The sequence below is a fragment of the Kryptolebias marmoratus genome, linkage group LG13 (assembly GCF_001649575.2).
Source record: "Kryptolebias marmoratus isolate JLee-2015 linkage group LG13, ASM164957v2, whole genome shotgun sequence".
NCBI lineage: Eukaryota > Metazoa > Chordata > Actinopteri > Cyprinodontiformes > Rivulidae > Kryptolebias > Kryptolebias marmoratus.
Window position 1 is genome coordinate 14,485,113 of NC_051442.1, and position 18,503 is coordinate 14,503,615.

General features: G+C 43.8%; 4 protein-coding genes across 7 annotated transcripts in view; all 4 read right to left on the reverse strand.

The window, feature by feature from the left end:
- abcg4a (ATP-binding cassette, sub-family G (WHITE), member 4a) overlaps window positions 1-1,682 on the reverse strand; it is a 21,944-nt gene extending 20,262 nt beyond the window's left edge. Inside the window, exon 1 of the mRNA XM_017431995.3 lies at window positions 621-1,682. The gene's annotated coding sequence lies outside the window, so the exon portion shown is untranslated. The remainder of the gene's footprint in view (window positions 1-620) is intronic.
- A 3,834-nt stretch (window positions 1,683-5,516) lies between these two features.
- Window positions 5,517-8,155, reverse strand: si:ch211-117m20.4 (sushi, von Willebrand factor type A, EGF and pentraxin domain-containing protein 1). Of its 2 annotated transcripts, none has more exons than XM_025009509.2 (5): window positions 7,672-8,155; window positions 7,276-7,440; window positions 6,709-6,876; window positions 6,408-6,629; window positions 5,517-6,264 (listed from the first exon to the last, which is right to left on the reverse strand). In XM_025009509.2, exons 1-5 carry the CDS (start codon window positions 7,772-7,774, stop codon window positions 6,251-6,253), a joined length of 672 nt encoding a protein of 223 aa, XP_024865277.1. In that variant the 5' UTR covers window positions 7,775-8,155; the 3' UTR covers window positions 5,517-6,250. The 2 variants fall into 2 exon arrangements, with proteins under 2 accessions (XP_024865277.1, XP_017287426.1); XM_017431937.3 differs by having other exon boundaries at window positions 5,520-6,264; window positions 6,408-6,608; window positions 7,672-8,153.
- Window positions 8,156-9,160: 1,005 nt separating this feature from the next.
- LOC108245210 (histone H4 transcription factor) lies at window positions 9,161-13,183 on the reverse strand. 3 transcript variants are annotated; one of them, XM_017431927.3, is made up of 10 exons: window positions 13,122-13,183; window positions 12,762-12,927; window positions 12,459-12,685; window positions 11,242-11,353; window positions 10,974-11,126; window positions 10,771-10,848; window positions 10,492-10,612; window positions 10,264-10,402; window positions 9,989-10,113; window positions 9,161-9,910 (listed from the first exon to the last, which is right to left on the reverse strand). In XM_017431927.3, exons 2-10 carry the CDS (start codon window positions 12,913-12,915, stop codon window positions 9,544-9,546), a joined length of 1,476 nt encoding a protein of 491 aa, XP_017287416.1. In that variant the 5' UTR covers window positions 12,916-12,927; window positions 13,122-13,183; the 3' UTR covers window positions 9,161-9,543. The 3 variants fall into 3 exon arrangements, with proteins under 3 accessions (XP_017287416.1, XP_017287418.1, XP_037835088.1); XM_017431929.3 differs by having other exon boundaries at window positions 9,989-10,110; window positions 12,762-13,177; XM_037979160.1 differs by having other exon boundaries at window positions 12,762-13,177.
- Window positions 13,184-13,561: 378 nt separating this feature from the next.
- On the reverse strand, window positions 13,562-17,745 carry dpagt1 (dolichyl-phosphate (UDP-N-acetylglucosamine) N-acetylglucosaminephosphotransferase 1 (GlcNAc-1-P transferase)). Its single transcript, XM_017431925.3, has 9 exons — window positions 17,297-17,745; window positions 17,067-17,187; window positions 16,784-16,997; window positions 16,436-16,582; window positions 16,095-16,179; window positions 15,824-16,012; window positions 14,975-15,062; window positions 14,498-14,653; window positions 13,562-14,410 (listed from the first exon to the last, which is right to left on the reverse strand). Exons 1-9 carry the CDS (start codon window positions 17,461-17,463, stop codon window positions 14,345-14,347), a joined length of 1,233 nt encoding a protein of 410 aa, XP_017287414.1. The 5' UTR covers window positions 17,464-17,745; the 3' UTR covers window positions 13,562-14,344.
- Window positions 17,746-18,503: the final 758 nt, after the last annotated feature.

Here is an 18,503-nt window from a genome sequence, read left to right on the forward strand (position 1 = left end):
GTGACATCAGAAAATCAACACTACATTTTTAAACAGTGTTTGAAGCTAAATGTGACAAAATTTAGGCATGAATTTTTAGCAGAAGCTAAATGTGACAAAATTTAGGCATGAATTTTTAGCACAAGCTCCTTTACAAACGGCGCCCCATAACTATCTGGATACAAACTGCACACATTCTCATCGTAAACAAACGTGCCACCCAACATCTTCAGCTCTTGTAGTAATTTCCAGCTGCCTTATTATAGCCGTGACTCACTGTAGTCTGCGTGTGTAATAATATACTGATGCCAGGAGGACCACAGTGATGAAAATTCACTTTTTATTGATCATCCATGCCATTAGTGAATTTCCATTATCAGTCGGTTTATGTAGAAACGCTGACAGTCTTTAATGGAATATCTGTGAGAGACAGGCCTTCTGAAGCCAGGACATGTGAATGAAGAGGATGGGACACTGGATGTGGAGCATTGCAGAGGTGTGGTGAGGGGATGCTCCTCAGGAAGCACCTGTTTGCTGCAGACCGAGAGCAGTGAAGGCACAAGGTCCTATGATGACAGAGCAGCTGAACGAGTCAGGCTTGGCTCTTTGTCTTTTTGCACGCGCACAAGCGTTTCACTTACTTCTTATTGGGCTGAAATGTCCAGATGAGCAGAGCAGAGCAGAGCAGCAGCTCCTCAGTGAGATGATCCCTCCACACAGATCAGCTTCAACATTAGGTCTCCCATAAGATCCCAGACAGGTAAAAAAAACAAACAAACAAAAAACCACCAACAAGCAGGCGGCTCAGTGTACCACAGTCCAGTTAAAATCCGGGTTTGGACATCACAGAAGCTGGGTTCTCCTTGTCTCTCTCTCTCTCATCATCCCGCGTCCGGCGCGGCAGCTCCCCGAGATCAGGATCACGTCCGGCCCTCCCTGGCCCCTCAGACTATGACTGCATCCCAGAGACTCGTCAGAGGAGCAGGATGACTGTCACGGTTTCCCCTCCCCACCCCTCCGCGGGGTGAATAATCCGCTCGTAAAAGCCGCCCGCGCCGCGCCGGCGAGCATCCTCGAGCTGACCGCGAGCTGGTGGTGGCGAGCCCACCTCACTTCATCCCCCCGGCCCGTGAAGCGTTTGGAGTCGAAGAGCCGACGAGCATCGCTGCAGCCCCGCCGGAGCAGCCGGATGTACTTCTATATTTATATATATATATATATATATATCCCGCGTTACCGGCGAGCGCGTCTGTGCGGCGATGCGCGCACGCTGCTCTGGGATGCAGGGCGTTGCTGGCGAGGATGCTACTGGAGGAGGAGAACTGTTTGGGTTCGGATGCATCCCGTCCTCATCCAGACTTCAGAGGGTGGGGAGGTGGAAGGGGGGAAGCACAAAACATCAACTAATGGTCGTTTTAAAGGCACCTATGCGCACACAAAGACACACATCCGAGCGTCTGTGAGGTGATTCAAAGCTTTAAAGTTAGGTTTAAACTGACTATAACGTCCCACTTGTTATATCAGCCTTGATAGGAATCATTTTAAGGACCTCATCTTGTCTTGTGCCCCGTGTTTGTGCTCGGAGCCAAACAATTAAATTAAAGCCCACCTCTTGCGGCTATTACTCGAATTTGTCACGCGCAGTTCGGGACACGGATGAGTCCAACTCTGATGGATCAATTTGTCACCGCGGCTGCTGTCCGCCGGAGTAAATATGATGATGATGATGATGAGGAGGAGGAGGAGGAGGAGGAGGGGTGTTTGGTGAAACCGATGGTCCCTCTGTCCCTTTAAAGGCCGCACCTGCGCAGCTGCCTGCTGCTGATGCTGCAGTGCCCGGGTTATTTTCGGTAAAGGAGCCGAGGTTACTCGCGTTCAAACTCAGCCCTGTATGACTTACATCAGCCCCTGAGAGGAAATCAGAAGCAGTTTTGGGCCCGGTCACACCTGCTCCTTAATCTGAGTCATTTACAATAATACCTCGTCTTACCTCGGGAGCATTTGCAGCAAACACCCATCCACTTTATACCCCCAATGATGTATACCCTAAATGCTGCGAATATCATCAACCTCATAGTTAGACATGTAAATATGAATATGAAGCATCAGTCAGGAGGTTTGACTTTTTTACCCTCTATGAAAACAAATACGTTTAGTAAATAGAGATGAGTCATTTGTTTTAAGGTGTGTGGATAGCTTCAGTCTGAATCAAATGATTCAAATCTTCAGAAAGTGGGGTTCTACTGAAATGTTATGAGCAGTTATTATCTTACCTGTTCCGTATAGCTCTTTGAACAGCTTCAGTTGAGAGAAACAGAGTTTAAATCTTACTGGATCGATGAGCAAACTGAGCCAAAAAACGAAACAAGTTGCAGTCACGTTAAAACAGTTCCAGTCGCAAAAATTTCATATTTCTATTCTCGCAGAAATATTATGAAACTCACGCCGGGCGTGCCACGGGATTGTACAGGAAGTGCTACGACTAACTGCTGCTGCTATTTAAGTCAAGTCAAGTTGAGTCAAATTTATTTATGCAGCACCTTTTAGCAACAAGGCGATACAAAGTGCTTTACAACATGTGAGCACAAAAATACAGAGTCAAAACACAACGATATCTAAAATATGAGCTGGGATAATCTAAATGAAATCATGAACACACACACTAAACTAAACTAAACTATAAGATACCGGAAGGCTAACTAAGAGTTAAAATACGTTTTAACAAAAGGTCAACTAAAAGTGTCAGTGTAAAGATTTACGCTTATAACCTGGAAAATGTTTTGTGTTGTTTTGCCAGGAGAATTGCTGGTTTCACTGCAGTGTTTTGGGTTTTTTTTTTTAAATGTTGAACATGTTACAGTAAGTTTGTTGGTCGTCGGCGTAAAGTGGCGGTCCAGTCAAAGTTGGTTTCTTTGGCACATTTTGAAACGACTGCAGTTGATCAAAGTGCTTTACTGGGTATAAGATCAACGACTCAGCAATAAAATAATCTTCAATAAAACACTAAAATGTGACATAAGCCAAGGTCAACAAACAAATAAATACATAAATTAACAAGTACACTAAAAACAACAAGATGCTCTTTTTTTAATTAGAGCTGAAGGCCACAGAAAAGAAATAGTTTTTTACTGTTTTCTTGTTCTTTTGGTCGTGATCATTATGACAAAAGGTCCAGCTTCACTTCTTATTATCATTATGCGAACCCCATTTGATGCTCCTTTACATCACATGTATTTAAATGGGGTTTAAGGATTTATTGGAAGCACAAATAGTGGCGGCAGCAGCACTTCTGAAGCCTGGGGCACTTCGGTCAAAAGTTTCTCTGCTAGAATAGCTGCGTACTGCACAGCTGACAGCGATGTAAAGGTTTATAAATCAGCGTTCACACATGATTGTTTATTTTTGCAGCAATCCACTTTGGTCTTGCTGTGACAGGAAGACGCAATTTATTACAAAAGCCTTTCGAACAAAGCTCGTCGGGAACAGGGAGCAAGGTCACGAGTCTAATCGAAGCTGGAGAGCCGTGCCGCCACAGGAGGGTTGGCATGACCTGGCGCCGCGGTGTGAACACACACCTCTTATCATAAGGCCCATCATTCAATCTTGTTTTCCCCTAACAGCCCCACTCAGATTAGCGGTCAGCCTGGTGAGAAATAAATTTAATTTCTCCAAACTGTCTTTAACCAAAGAGCCACCTGCACATGTAAGATATTGATTGTTCATTACCTTCTCACACAAACCCTCTTTAAGAGGTTTGACTCATCAATGTAATTGATAAGACTGCTTTATGCCATATAAATATACACTGTATGTTGCACCAAGACATTCTAGTCCTGAAGAAACACGACTTTTGTCTAAGGTTCAGTTCTTATTACTTAAAAGGAACCACCGTTCTCGGTATTTGGCAGTGGCACAATGACCACATGGCAGATCATTAATCACTAACTGATCATTAACCAATCATTATCAGGGACTGACAGTCACCGGTGTTAGCCTCCATCACAGCCTGTCACTGTGGGTGTTGAACTTCAACAAAGGTGGCTCTGTAAGGTTACCGAAGGAGTGCCTCAGGTTGGGTCGAACCTGGGCTCGGCCGTCTATAAGTAGCTGACGGGTCCACAGGGAAGCATCAGAAGGAAAGCATCAGAGAAGATGGCCCTCGGACCTGCAGCTCTGCTCTCTGCAGGCCTTCTCCTGCTCCTGGCTCACGGAGCGTTCCCAGACAAAGGTACTTTAGAGGGAGTGCATGTTTTGTTCACGAATCAAACCAGGCTTCAGCGCGACTTTGTGCGCAGGTCCAGAATTTCATCCCATCCGGCTGACCGTGGAGAACGACTTGTCCAACCTGAGCCCCGAGTCCTACTCCTGCTCCATGGTGAAGGACGGAGTGCTGCTCGGAGCCATGAAGAGACTGAAGGAAGCTCAGCCGGGCTTTAAGTAAGGGCACCCATGAGATCCTCTCTATCACCCTCTTCTTTTCTTTTTCTTTTTAAAAGAAAAAAAAAAGACAAATGTGACCTAATTTCTGCTTTTAAAGACACTCCTCCTCCTCCAGAGAGGTGCCCTGACTCTTTGTGTTGCCAGTTTCACAGTGACGGAGCACCCAGACTTTGGCCCGTTTCTCGAGAGCGTGAACGGAGTGGCTGGAGACGAACAGGAGCACACGTACTGGGAGCTCCTGTCGGAAAGCTCCGGAGAGTACACCAGGCTGGATGTGGGTGAGTATCCTCCAAGGAGCTCCAAGAAACACTTAATGCTCTCTAATGAAGCAGGAGGATTGGCGGTTCTTTCACTTAACAGCTCCCGTCTGTCGTGCGTTCATCTAAAGCCGCTGTTATCGCCCGCTGCACAGTCTCTGTCTGTTAGCAAAATATCTCATCAACAGCCAAATAACCTTAGAAAGCTCAAACATGACTATAAATCAGTCAATTTTAAATATACTGACCTAAAATTTGGTGTGGTTGTAGCTGAGAGTCATTCGAAACACAAACTCCAAGTGCTTCTCATTGCACAAATTATTTGCCTAAAGCTTCAGCACGACCTGTTTGGGTCAACCCTGTTACCAAAATATCAGAGTAAACCACCTGCCACCCGTAGGCAGCAGGTTAATTGTTAAAATGAGAAATTTGAATACATCTTTTTTTTTTTTCTTTTCTTGTTTCTTTTGCAGGAGTTGGCTGCTACATACCTAAATCAGATGAGCACATCATCCTGAGGTTCAACACCTGGACCCCAGAAAATCATGAGTAAATCCTCTGAATCAGATATGCAATAAAATAAAATATAAATCATAATTTCCGTGCATGCTGCTATAAATTCACAAAGGAATCTGAGGCGTGACGCTGTGAGAGAATAAAAGCAACAGCACCATCTAGTGGTTCATAGCAGAAATGTCATCATTTTTAACAAAATCATTTGATCCCTCTGTGCAGCGAGTTTAAAAACCTCTCTCAGCTGGTTCCTGCTTGGAATGAATGATCAAATAATGAAAGAAACACGGATAAAGATTAGTTCAGACATATGCAATGTTTAATTTTGTTTGTTTAATGTAATCTGCAAAGATTCCTGCCAAGTCAATAAACATTTCATACCAGATGCAGCAGTTGTGGTTTTGTTCATTTTATTCAGCTCAAATGTAAAATCTCTTTAGGACAAAATAAATGCATCAAATATAGCTTGAGGTGGTTTTAACAGTAAGTGAGTAAAATTAACACAGACTGCAGCACCTGTAAATAACATTTGTTGACAAGCTCTACAGGTCCGCACAGATCTGTTCTTTCTAATAAGATTAAAGTTTTAGCTTTAAGAGGAGGAGGAGCAACAAAACGGTGACGCTAATCCGCGTGGTTTTATGTCCCCTTTTTCACTCCCAGCATCAAATCTTTTGGCCTTTTCTTTTAAAACACAGGGGCTTCCAGACGTACAGCACGTGTTGGCGAATTCTGGAGCACTGCTGATTGGTGTAAAATCTGAGACAAATATCAGGTTCGTTTAAACACCCAGAAAAATCATTAAAACAGTTGTCTAATTAAATCTGAGATATACTGACTGAACTTTGCAGTTTATTTTGTCCCAGACTGATTTGAACTTGTAGGAGCAGCTTTGTTTCCGGGTGTGTGCTCCTTTATATTGGAAAAAAAGAGGAAAATGTTGGATTTGGTGTAAAAAAAAGAGGTGAAAATAGTGTCTCACAACATCCAGATGTTAGTCCACAGCTGGATGAAGCAATCTTTGTCTTCTCTTTGTCTAAAGTCGCTCCCTGCTGAGGATCTTAGCCTGCAGATGCTGAAAAGTACAAAAAAAAAGAAGTTTTGCACAGAAAGACAGCGCTTCATGTTCAAAGCAACAGTGGGATAAAAACTGCAACAGGTTAATGTCTGTTTACGGTCACAGAGCTGGTGTGTTGGGGGGGGGGGGGGACTACTCACCGCATGATAAAGCGCAGTCACAAATGCAGGGGACGCACTGCGCAAAGAACCGCTTCCAGCCCGTCTCCTTCTTCTGACAGTTGTCTATCCGAGCGCAGCCTAGTTTGGGTGGGCCGAAGTAGGCCTTGTCCGCGCAGGTGGAGTCACACGTCCCGTTCAGCTCCCTCTCACTGATTTCAATGCGACCCCTCTGGCACATCCCTGAAAGGCAGGTGAGATCAGCTGAAAGGTCCAGACAGAGAGAGACGTGAGGCCCCCTTTCTTCTCCTCATTTAGGCCAGAACGATTGAAGTTCACTCACTGAGGCAGGAGGGTTTGGGGGTCCAGACGCCATCAGCCCGGCATGATCTCGTGGGGCTGCCTACGAGCTTGAAGCCGGAGCGACAGGTGTACCTGACCACAGAGCCCACCCACCAGTCATTACCGTACACCGCTCCGTTGTAGTCCACGTCAGGCTTTCCGCAGTTCACTGAGGCGTGAAGAGACGCACGACACTGAGCGTCATTTCTCCAAGTATGAAGGAACCTGTCTGCCAGGAGTGCCTCCAAAACAGTTTCATGGGGGGGGGGGCACTGATAAGCTTGGGGTGGCACACTGAAACCAAATCCCGTCGCGTAACTCAAATGCATTTGTTTGTGTGTATAATGTGCAGCATGTGTGGGTGGTTGTTCTCGGCTACACCACATTTCAAGTCAGTGTTTGCAGTGAATTCAGCTGAGTCTAAAAATTAATCAGCTGTAGATGTGCATCCAACGATTACGTTCTGGGTTCATGAAATGTTTGGCTGATACAAACTATACACAGAAGTTTATGCATTATTCCCCCTCCGGTCCCCACGTTGGCAGCGGCCCCGGCAGCCTGCACTCACCTCTGCAAAGGGACTTGTAGCCGAGCCAGCAGCAGCTGGAGTTTCCACAGCGGTCCTTCCTCACCTCCAGGTGGCGTGCCTTACAGCCCCCCAAACAGAGAGGTGCTGACCCGGACCAGTACGCGTCATCCACACGATCCGGCTGGGGACTCCATTCTGTCTCACCTGCAGGGAAACACCCGAGTTTGCTTCTTTACACGCTAGAACTGAACAAACTTGTGTGTGTGATCAAATAAAAATTAAATTATTTGTATTTGTTCTTTTCATGAAAACCTCATTTAAAAGGTATCCTTGTTGTTTCAGGGCTCCATAAGTGCTGTTCCCATCATGCCCTGGGGGAGTGATAGGACTTTCCAGAAACATTACTGTGGTGAGAGAGAGAGAGGAGATTCTTACCACTAACTTCCAGCTCGTCGTTCCACTCCAGTGACTGAGGAAAACCTCCCTGGAAGGAGCAACACACCAACAGCAGCAGCACAATTAATCCCATGGTGCTCATCTTTTGACGCCATCACTCCCTGAGGAGAACCTGCCGGAGCATCTGAGAGCAGGTCGGAGACAACAGACTGCACACTGCAAAAGCCACAGAGTGTCGTCCCGGGAGAGCTGCAGCAGAAAGCAGCAGCAGCGAGTTCAAGTAGGACTGAACCTAAGCTGTGAGCGCTTCCTAATCCTCACACGCACTTAATGCTGCGGACGGAGTCGTGCTGCGACTGGGGCTGAGGCGTTGGCAAAAGTTTCTCATCATTTAAATCACTCAACAAAGTTTTTTCTAAAGAACACTGACAAAAATAAATAGATAATAATGATGAGAGGCTTGCATTGTTGGGAATAAATTTATGAGGATCAATGATTTGAAGGTCTTTACAGTTCAGGTAAAAATTGTTATCATTTCATTATTTCAGCAGTTTTACAGAAACGTTTTTTGGCTCACAAGAAACTAACTAGTTTTATATAAGGTTCCCCAAAGGATGGACGACTGCAGTTCAGATCTGGACCAAGAGCAAAGTCTTAAGTTGACCCAAATCAGTTGTTAAATTTCAGTAGAATGCCATTAGCTTTATTAAATAAACAGATATTTATACGTGTGTGCGTATGTCTCTCTCTCACTTGCATGTTTTCCCATATTTACAGTAATTTATCAAGCACTTATGTTAATTCATGTTCAGGTATAGCAGTTTTTCTGCAATTTACGGTAATTTATTTCAGGTGGTGCAGCTTTTACAGCAAGTTTTTCTTCTGCTTCTCTTTGCAGAAACAAGCTGCCAGTCCTCTGAGAAGAACAGGCCCTAATACACACTACGATGACAGGAAAGAACTAGCATGGCTGTCACTAAAAGAGAATTTTCAAGATTTAGATTTTGGACCTTTGCTAGAGAAAAGTGCTTTTAGGCGGCCCTCGCTCAATTTTAATTAAAGACCACAGTTCTAGATTAGCCCTGTGATGGACTGGTGACATGTCCAGGCTGGACCCAGCCTCTCACAGTGACTGCTGATCATTAAAAGGTCCACCAAATTAAAATCCATGCTGCAGTGAACCATTTAGTTAGAAGGGGGTCAAAATGAAAGCAAGGGAGCATAATCACTCCATGATCTTTTCTTAAATGCTCAAATACAGCCTAAAATTTGTTGCAGCCTTTCACAAAATGTGCCTGAGCCATAAAAAAACAAGAATTACTTTGTAACATGGATCTAGATCTATTAGGATGGGTTGATTCTGTTCTGAGATTTGGGGCAAAGGATTCGTCAACATTAAAGGACCGACCAGTATTTAAAGTTTAAAATGAATTAAATTACCTGCACGGCAGCAAAGGTTTCCTATCTGAGGAAAAATCTGCATAATGGAACGTTAAAAAAAACAAGCAAAGACAAAAACCAAACTGAATAAAAACTAATGATTCAAATATTTATTCAAGTTTCAGGCGGATGCCTGGTTAGTGATGAGGAAACCTCTAAGCGCTGGTCTCAGTACTTCTGGGTTAACAACAAAGTTAAAACATTCTGTGCTTTAGTAGTACTTCACACATCCCGAACGTCAAGATGATATTAAACAAACTGGACATGATTTAAATATCAGAAAACATAATAACCAACATCAAATACATCCCATAATGAACATTTTATCACCTAACATAGGCTTATACAGTAATTGAGAAGTATCTTCATGGTGTATGCAGCACTAAAAATCCACAAATTTCTTTGTTCAGCTACCAGATATGAAAACAACACAGCTGATGAGTTTCTGTGACGTGGAAGATGAGCATGGAGTCAGTCCACCAGCATGCCTTGTTGCTGCGCTGTATCCTGGAGTTGCACTAAAACAGAGTCCTCCCCTGTCTGGGACAAACCTCCCGTTAGGACATACAGCATGTCCCCCTCCTGTCTGCCCTCCTCAGCGCTGATGATGGGCTCCTCAGTCCTCTGCTCCTCCAGCAGCACCCCTTTTAGCTCCACCCGAACCTCCGAAGCAGACTCTTCCTCCCCCTCTGGACTCCCAGCGGGGTTACTGTCGTCGTCATCGTCGTCGCCCTCCGCCCGCCTCCTCTGCTTCTCCCTCATCAACTGCTCCGTCAGCTCCACGCTCTCGTAGCGAATCAGCTGCAGTCGCATGAAGCCGTCCTCGTGCTCCTTGTACCTGGCAGGTGAACGCAAGGCCGTCAGAGTAACAACGCTTCACACGTGAAAACTGCGAGGTGCCGTAATCAGGACTAACCTGAACCTGGGGTGTCCGGAGGGCCATTTGAACTGGTGCTTTTTGTGCAGATGCACAGTAAGGCTGTTGCCTCTGGTGAAACACTGGCCGCATACGTGACACTTGTAGCGAGCTATAAAACTCTTCTGATTCCAGGAGGAAAACGGAGAAAAAACCAAAAAAACCAAACACATTATCATGTAAAATAAGATCTGGGGATGAGTTTAGGCATTTCACTGCGACAAACGTTGAATCTGCTCGTCGGAGAGCTCGTCTGCGAAGAGTACAAAACTCACCTCGTGCTCTTTCTGGTGGTGGAGCTTCATGGTGCCGGGCGTGCGACAGGTGAAGCCACACCCAGGGACGTCACAGCGGAACGCAGGGTCGCTGCTGTGGGTGTCCAGGTGTTTACGCAGGTCGATCAGATTCTTACAGCTATGAAAACGCAAGAAAAAGACAACTTATCATCCCGCTTACACATGTGATCCGAGTTCGCGCTGCCAGAGGCAAAGGTGAGGCGATACCTGTATTCGCAGTATTCACAGCTGTACGGTTTCTCGTTACTGTGGCGGAACTTGATGTGGCTGCGCAGCGAGGACGGCGACGGGCATGTCATGTCACACAAAGGACACTTGTAGTGGCTCACTGTCCCAACACAGGAAAGACAAATATGTATCTGGATTACACCGTCCATTTATCTACTAATGAAGCAGAGCTGTTTTATAGGAACAAGATTCTGTGACTCATATAAATTAAAAGTATTTTTTCCCCAACGTAAGCGTGGGTAAGTTTCAGAAACTGACCGTGGGTCCTCATGTGGTCTCTCAGCAGTCTTTCTGTTGCAAAACGTTTGGAGCAGTGAGAACACTGAAACCTCTGACCTACAACACACACACACACACACACACACACACACACACACACACACACAAAGCAACAATTACTCAATGCCGAAGGTTGAAAGTTTCCGTCCCCTCCTTCCTGTCCTTACTCCAACAGACCTTACCTTCCATGGCGCTCTGTCGTATGATGTGGTCAAAGAATTTGGTGTTGTTTGCGTACATCCCCCCGCAGCCTGGACACGCCACCACCTTCTCCTGGGTGTGGCTGCGCAGGTGCTCCCGCAGCTTGGGGCGTCCTTTAGCAGTCGCCTCACAATCTAAAACAGTGACAAACAAGGAGCTAGTTCACATCCCAACATCTGCCAAGAAGAACTGCGGCTGCGTGAATCATATAAACACTTCCTGCGCTTCGAATTTTGAGACGTTGAATACCTTTCCATCCACAGCGGACTGGGAACTCAGAGTCTCCTGTTGGTATTTCGATGGACAGCGTGTGCATTTCCACGTGGCGATAAAACCACTCGGGGTTTTCATACGGTGGTTGCTTCGACAAAGGAGGACAGAAAGAAGAAACCAGAGGGAAAAAATGGGAAGATGCTGTTGGATTGTGTGTTACGTTTTACGGTCATTTTCCTTCTACGCAGCGGACACCTGGTTTAGTTCAACGCTGCATCGCACAAAAACCATTTTCATTAACACTGTGAAGCTTTTTTTTTTAGAGGCAAATTGTTTAAAACATATTGAACAAACAGGAGCAGCAAGAAAGTGGTTCTTAACACAATTGCTTATTTGTGAACATTCAAAACATTAAGGATTTGATTCGAGGAATAGACACAAATAAAACTGCAAAAAGGCAAACAAATTCTGAAAATTTAACAGCACAAAAAGCTGAGCGATGTTTGAAATTACGGAGTTACGGCTCAGCATTTGGTACAAGACAGTACATGATGTTCAAGGAAAGGTTTCTCAACACAACAGGTTTTACAACATCTTCGGTGCACTGGTAAATTTGCAAAAAGATTTAGAGTCTGGGGAAATCTCAGTGCATTAAGGCCAGGAATAAAAAACAGAACACTGCTGAATGTGTGCAATCTTCAAGCATTCAAGCAGCTCTGCTCAGTACCTCGGGAAACCTTTGTCACAACGCCGCTCTGCTGCTGCAGCCAGCAATGTAACCTGAAACCTGAAACTGTACTTCCCAAAGAGAATACTACACCATACATAAACATGTGGTTTGTGCTCAGATGGCCACATTTCTGTTTGCTTTTGAAAAACAAAGTACTAAAGACATGGTACTAAAGTAAGCGACCGTAACGGCATGAGGATGAATTGGTGGGTGACAAGCAGAAGTGTGAAGGCGTAGGAACTTTGAAGAGATATAATTTCCCATCAAAGAGCTGCAGCTTCCTGGAAGGTCTGTAGTTATTACAGAAGGTAAATGAAACACCTGACTGTGTGCAACTTACAACAGTGAGGATTTAGAAACACGGAACAGTGAGCGTGTTTGCCTACAATGAAGACCACTCTCCTATTTGAAAGTGTACGGCGTGTCATGAAATGTAGGCTCAAACGACAACTGCACACTGATCAGCTTGTAGAGAGTAGAGAGCGGAGCCAGTGAGTCAGATGCACTTGTCTGTGGGTCTTACCTCGCATTCTTCCCAAAGACAGATGAAATTGTCGGGGATGTCGGGGATGATGTTGCGGTTGTGGTAGGCAATGGAGCAGCTGCCCAGCTCGGGCTGAGCATCGAGGACCTGCTGACCCAGCTGCTTCAGCTTGGTGTGGTAACAGTGAAACAGGAGATGTCGTCGAAGCTCTTCAAGGCCATCAACGGAGCAGAAACCACAGTCTCTCCAGAGGCAGTTTCTCTCCTCTGGACCAAAACATCAACAGCGCATTAACAAAGGCATTTATCACTACGGAAGCACAGCCCCGGGCTCTGAACTCACCTTCTGCTCCCTCATCCTCATCCGGATGCAAACTTGTCAGGTGATCTTCCACATGTTTACAGAAGTTTTCCATCTGACTGAAGGATTCCTGGCACGAAGCCCATTCACAGCCCAGTTTAAGCGCTTTCTTTTGGATGCGCTTTTTTGGAGGCATCTCTCTGAAACCCTCCCAGACAACAAAGCTAACACATTAGCATGAATGTTTTGGACCAGCAGCTAACTGTGAGAACGCGTCCTGACGTGTCTCTGAAACAACCAGCAGCTTTAGCAGGACCGACTGATAATAAAACTAAATATAACACATTAGGTGACAAATATTTATGAGCCTAAATTATTTATTAGATCACTAAAGCTGCTTACTTAGTGGGTAACTCCGGAGTCAATTCTGCGCGGGGTTTGTGCAACACAAACAAAATACCGACTGAAACAGTGGAGTTTAAGAGTTCCGGGAGCAATTTTTTTTTTCTCCCCATCTGAAAAATGTTTCTGTAATCTGTAAATTACACTGTGCTAAAAGTAGATGTGCGTTTTTATTTTCATTTCATGCTATTGTGCATTTATGTTATATAACATTTCAGGCAAGTATATTCAACTCCACATTATTCCCCCATCATATTATTATTAATACACATTTTAAAATAAGGCTATTTAAAAAAATATATCAGTATCTCCGTAAACTTAAAATAGTCTAGTGTCAATTAATATATATGTATACATATTTATCAAATCTTTTTTATTGTTCAGGGGTCCTGAGCTAAAACTGAAGCATCAGTTGAGTTCGAACAGTAACAATGAAAGCAGAAGCTTATTCGTTTTTTATTTATTTCACATTTTTTTGTATTCAATTTCAAGCATAAACAGTGTCTCACTTGTAATTACATTCCTTAAAAAAGAAGAAGAAAAAAAAAGGTTTTGTGCCAGTTCATTTATAAATTATGTCAGCTGAACCCATTCTTATAAGTGGAGACACCCTTCAAACTTCATAAAGTTTTTACTTTTATAACAAATCAGACACTATTAGCTCACTTCATCTGCTTATCTGCGTCCACCATTATAGCCCTTGATTTTAGCCACCTTATCCCTCACTGTCTTTTTTTTTTAAAACAATAAACATTCTTTGGGAATTTCTTCAGAGGTATTCATGCAGGTATGATAAAAATAATTTAAAAAAAAATCTGAATCCATTCTTTTAGGTCAACATCTTATTCACCCAGTGCACCACTGAGACGCAAAGTGGACTTAAATGCTTATAAATTCATTATCAAATGGAAGGAAACTCAAGAAAAATTCAGCAAGACACATGTTAACCCTCTTACTTTACTTTCTTAAAAAAAAAAAAAATCCAAAAATATACTTTCAAGATGGACACAATAAATGTAACACCAGTCGATGTCAGACCCCTTACACATGACTGCTTGGAATAAACATGTGAAACAACTCAGTGGTGTGTTTTTGCTGCAGATAAGAGTCAGAGAAATGAAAGCGAGCTAATAGTATCTGTTAAAAGATAGATGGATCCCAAGCTGTTCGGTTTCTCCACAACAGTGTGAGGTTTTCTGTCTGCCGTCTCCCGTCTTTAACGTCTACACGTCATAGAACAGACGCACCAGATGATAACGGATCCCGAAAGCCACCGCGCTCCCCAACACCTAGGAGAGGAAAAAGAAGTAACAGGTGAAAGGGTTTTTATCTGACCAAGCGGTGTTAGACCTGCATGCAGCAGCTGCTTTGCGCACCTGTATGACGAGCATGATGACCGTCAGATTCCTCTCGTGAACGGGTCCGAGCACTTTCAGAACCAGATTTATTAAAGTCATGTTGCTGCATTCGATGAAGTCCTCGTCTTCACCCTGGCCCCGGCGCACCTCCAGCAGCTTCAGTAACTCTGCAACCTGAGGATGAATAATCAAAATAAGCTCAACTGGAGAGCCAATGCGAATAAATCGGACCAGCAGCTGTTGGATTATATCTTCCGCTCCAAAATACTTTATATGCATGAAAACCAAATAATATTGCTGCATTCAAAGACGTTATTTAGCCATTGTGAGAGGAGGAGGAAATCCTTCAAGTCTAAAGCCAAAACTATTAACAGTTAGTCTTTTAGATAATTAACTTCTAATGTCTGTGAATTGTAAAAAAATAAAAAAAACAGTCAAGAATCCAGGTATCCCAAACACAACACTGTAAGAAATGTGCAGCGAGAGAAGCTTTACCTTCAGGATGAGGTGTCCCAACCTCGAGAGGTCTTTTATTTTAAATTTGGAGAAGCTCATCCCCAGTTTGCCTGTGTCTGGATTCAGTCTTTTAAAAGTAATGATGAAAAGAGAGAGAAAAAAAAAAGTTTAAACCACACAAAAAAATAACAAAATACATTTATGTGCAAAAGTTTGAGCCCCGTCTCATTTCTAAGCATTTTGCTCACAAAGAGTCCAAACTTTCTGCCATCATCAAAATGGCTTTGAACAAAAGTTTTCCCTGTCTTTGATTGTTTTCAGGCAGACCTTAACTTTGACCGAGAATGAAAATACACTAAAACTTAAGGAAAAAAACTAAAGTTTTATCTAAACCTACCAAGGTTCTTTGTTAGTGGCAAAGTGATACACAACCTGTTAGTTTCAGGGGTTTTGCTTGAATCTACAAAAATAAACGCCAAAAATAACAATTTGATGGAAATAAAACAGTCTAATTGTGACCCTTAACGAGCTATTAGCTGAAAAGATTAGAAGATTCTTGCCCGGGGTGAAAAAAACCTGTTCACAGCAGATGATCACTACAGTATCTGAAAGTCACAAATTTAAAAAAAAAAAAGGGGAAAACATCCATCAAAAGACCTAAAACAGGATCCAAAAGATCATCTCATTGGAGCTAAAATATTGTTTGCATTTTATGGAAACTGAAATATGAAGGGGAGAAAAACAAATAACAAACTTGAGATCATTTTAAACAATTTTTTAAAAGAGGGACGATTTAAGACTTTTGCTCAGTAATGTGTGTTTCGCATCACTGATTCAATGAAAGAAAGAAAACCAAAACAAAAAAGGAGTTTACGATAAGCACGTTACCTGGGGAGCCGGTGCCGGGGACAGGGGATGATGTGAAAGAGCTGAGGCAGAGAGTAGACGAAGTTCACCACTTGAGGTATGAAGAACAGCAGCATCGTTTTGCTGAAGTGTCCCAGGATGCCGACGACAGCGAAGGTCATCCCGGCGAAGTAGCAGAACGTGTCTCCCACAAACACGGACGAGGGATACCTGCCGCAGAGCAAGTTCACTACTACGTTCACTACGTCTCTGCATCTTCGAACGTGCACCTCAGGTCGCAGGCTCGACTTACCAGTTGTGGTAAAAAAGTGCTAACGTGGTGAAGAAGAACGGTATCATGAAGTAGAGGGAGAAAACGTGGTCGTCACGGTAATCGCCTGAGAGAAAACAAAGTTTCACATGAAAACAAAAAAAAAAAAAAAAAACGCTCAGCAAGTTGAGTGTTGCCGTTTCACAAAAGACAGACAGCAAAATAATCCAAAGAATAAAATCGTTCTACAAAACACCTCATAAACTATCCTGACAGAGTTATGAAAGCAAAACTGAGTTTCTAACCGACTTTTGTTTGTATTGAAACTCATAAGCAGAGAGGAAGGAGAGCCGTGTGACGCTGATGAAGACAGGAGGACCTACCGCTGAGCTCCAGCAGGTTGAAAATGATGATGGAGCCTGAGATGAACAGGGCTTGACCTGACTCGATGCCGTTGATGCCCGCTAAGATGTTGATGGCGTTTGTGCAGAACACCGCGAGCATTCCCATGTAGACGTAGTAGAGAATGCCTGCGGAGGACGGAATTACGGAGATGTAAGATGTTTTTACAATTCCCAGAGAAAAGCCTCAAGCAAAGAATGCAATGAAAGGACAATATATCAGTTCCAGCCTGGGAAAACTCCTGGGAATTTCCTAAAAACAAAACAAAAAAAGACTGGAAGACTGGTTATCTTGTTCAGCCTCAACGCCGAATGGTGCAATCAACTCACCCAGATCTAAGTGGAGCCCGAGCAGAACTCGGAAGGGCTTGGGCACCACGATGACCGTGTTGCCAAAGTTGGTGAAGTACACCATGAGCAGCGGCAGGGACGCCATGGTGGGCAGAAGGAGCTTGTGCCTCCATCGCAGGTTCAGCACGTCGTCGGCGAAGCCCAGAAAGATCATGCAACAGATGGCCAGGAGCGCACCGATCAGCTGCACGAACTGAAAACACACACAGAGACAGATCAGAGGGGGAGGTCAGACCTGGCGTTGGAACAGACTTCGACCCACCTCATCGTGAGGGAAGCCCATGCACTGATCGCCCACAAAGCAGCTGAGGAAAGGCACTGGGATGAAGCAGAAGAGGATGATGAGGAAGACCGTCCCGCTGATGACTCCTTGAGACTCTGGGCTGCAAATCAGGACAACCAGGATGACAAACAAGGTGAGGACATGTCAGTGAACACAAACCTACAGAGAGATCTCACAATGAACAAATAGTTTAAAAATAAAAAACTCACACTTCCTTTTTGGTTGTTTTGTTTAGGTCCATTCCGTAGAGTCGAGCTGAGATGAAATGCTCTTTGAAAGCAGGAATGAGTTTGAGTGTCGCCAAGCAGCCGAGGACAGACATGAAACAGCTGATCGCCAGCGGAACGGTGGGTACCGGTGACATGTTTTCAGCCATTTTGACGGATCTGTTTAGCCACAAATCACGTTCCTGCTGCAGCTACTAAATCTGACGTAGTCCCTCCACACAAACAGCGCTGGAGGAGGAAGCTTTGCTGTGTTTGTAAATACAGAAACAACGCGTCACGCCGTCATTTCGGTCCGCGGTGTTCCCCGGTCATTCCGACGTCAAAGCGAAATCAAGTCCTTGAGTCACTGTGGTGAGCCATTTTTCATCATACGAGCTGCCTGGCTGTTTAACTCCACGTCTGTTAACAGTTTCACCGTTAAGCTAATGTTAGCGTTACCGTGCACCGGCGTTTCCGGTGGTACTCTTCAAAATAAAACGCGCAACAGGCTGCCCGTCACATAAACATAATAGAAGACCTATTATGGTCTTATTATTATTATTCTATTATGTCTATGGCCCGTCACCTAAAATGCTAAAAAAAATAACCCCTAGAAAAATCAGAGCGTATTCGGTGAATACACAGAAGCTATTTACTTTAAATTGTTTGTAGAAAATTTTAGTGTTTAACGTTTTTTTCCCCTTGAACCACACATTAATACATTTACTTTTTAACTTCCGGAACAGTTAAATAAATTGCTGCATGTCGGCTTGACACGGAAGTAATATTTTCTTCTTCGCGTGGTTGTCAGTAAAATACTATCATACTGCCACCTGCTGGTCAAAACTGGTACTTCATATCTTTCTTTCTTGCTCCACTAACTTATAACAGTAGGCATAAGTATTAGAAATTTTGAAACACGACGACATTTACTGTTTTCATTATTTTATTGTTGTTTTCTGAAGTAGATCTTAGTTTTTGTCACTTTAGACAGTGACATTGGTAACATCTTGTAATCTGGAAAGCCCATTTTTGCTCCAGTTCAAATCACTGTGGTTCCACATTCCCCAAAAACATATTTAAGAAATGACAGAGGTCTGAATTTTGCTTTTAAATTGTGACTTTAATGTTACAAAGTTACCTGTAGATGAATCTAAATTCCACAAAGAAATGCTGTATTATTGGTAAAAAAAATAATATATGTCCCCAC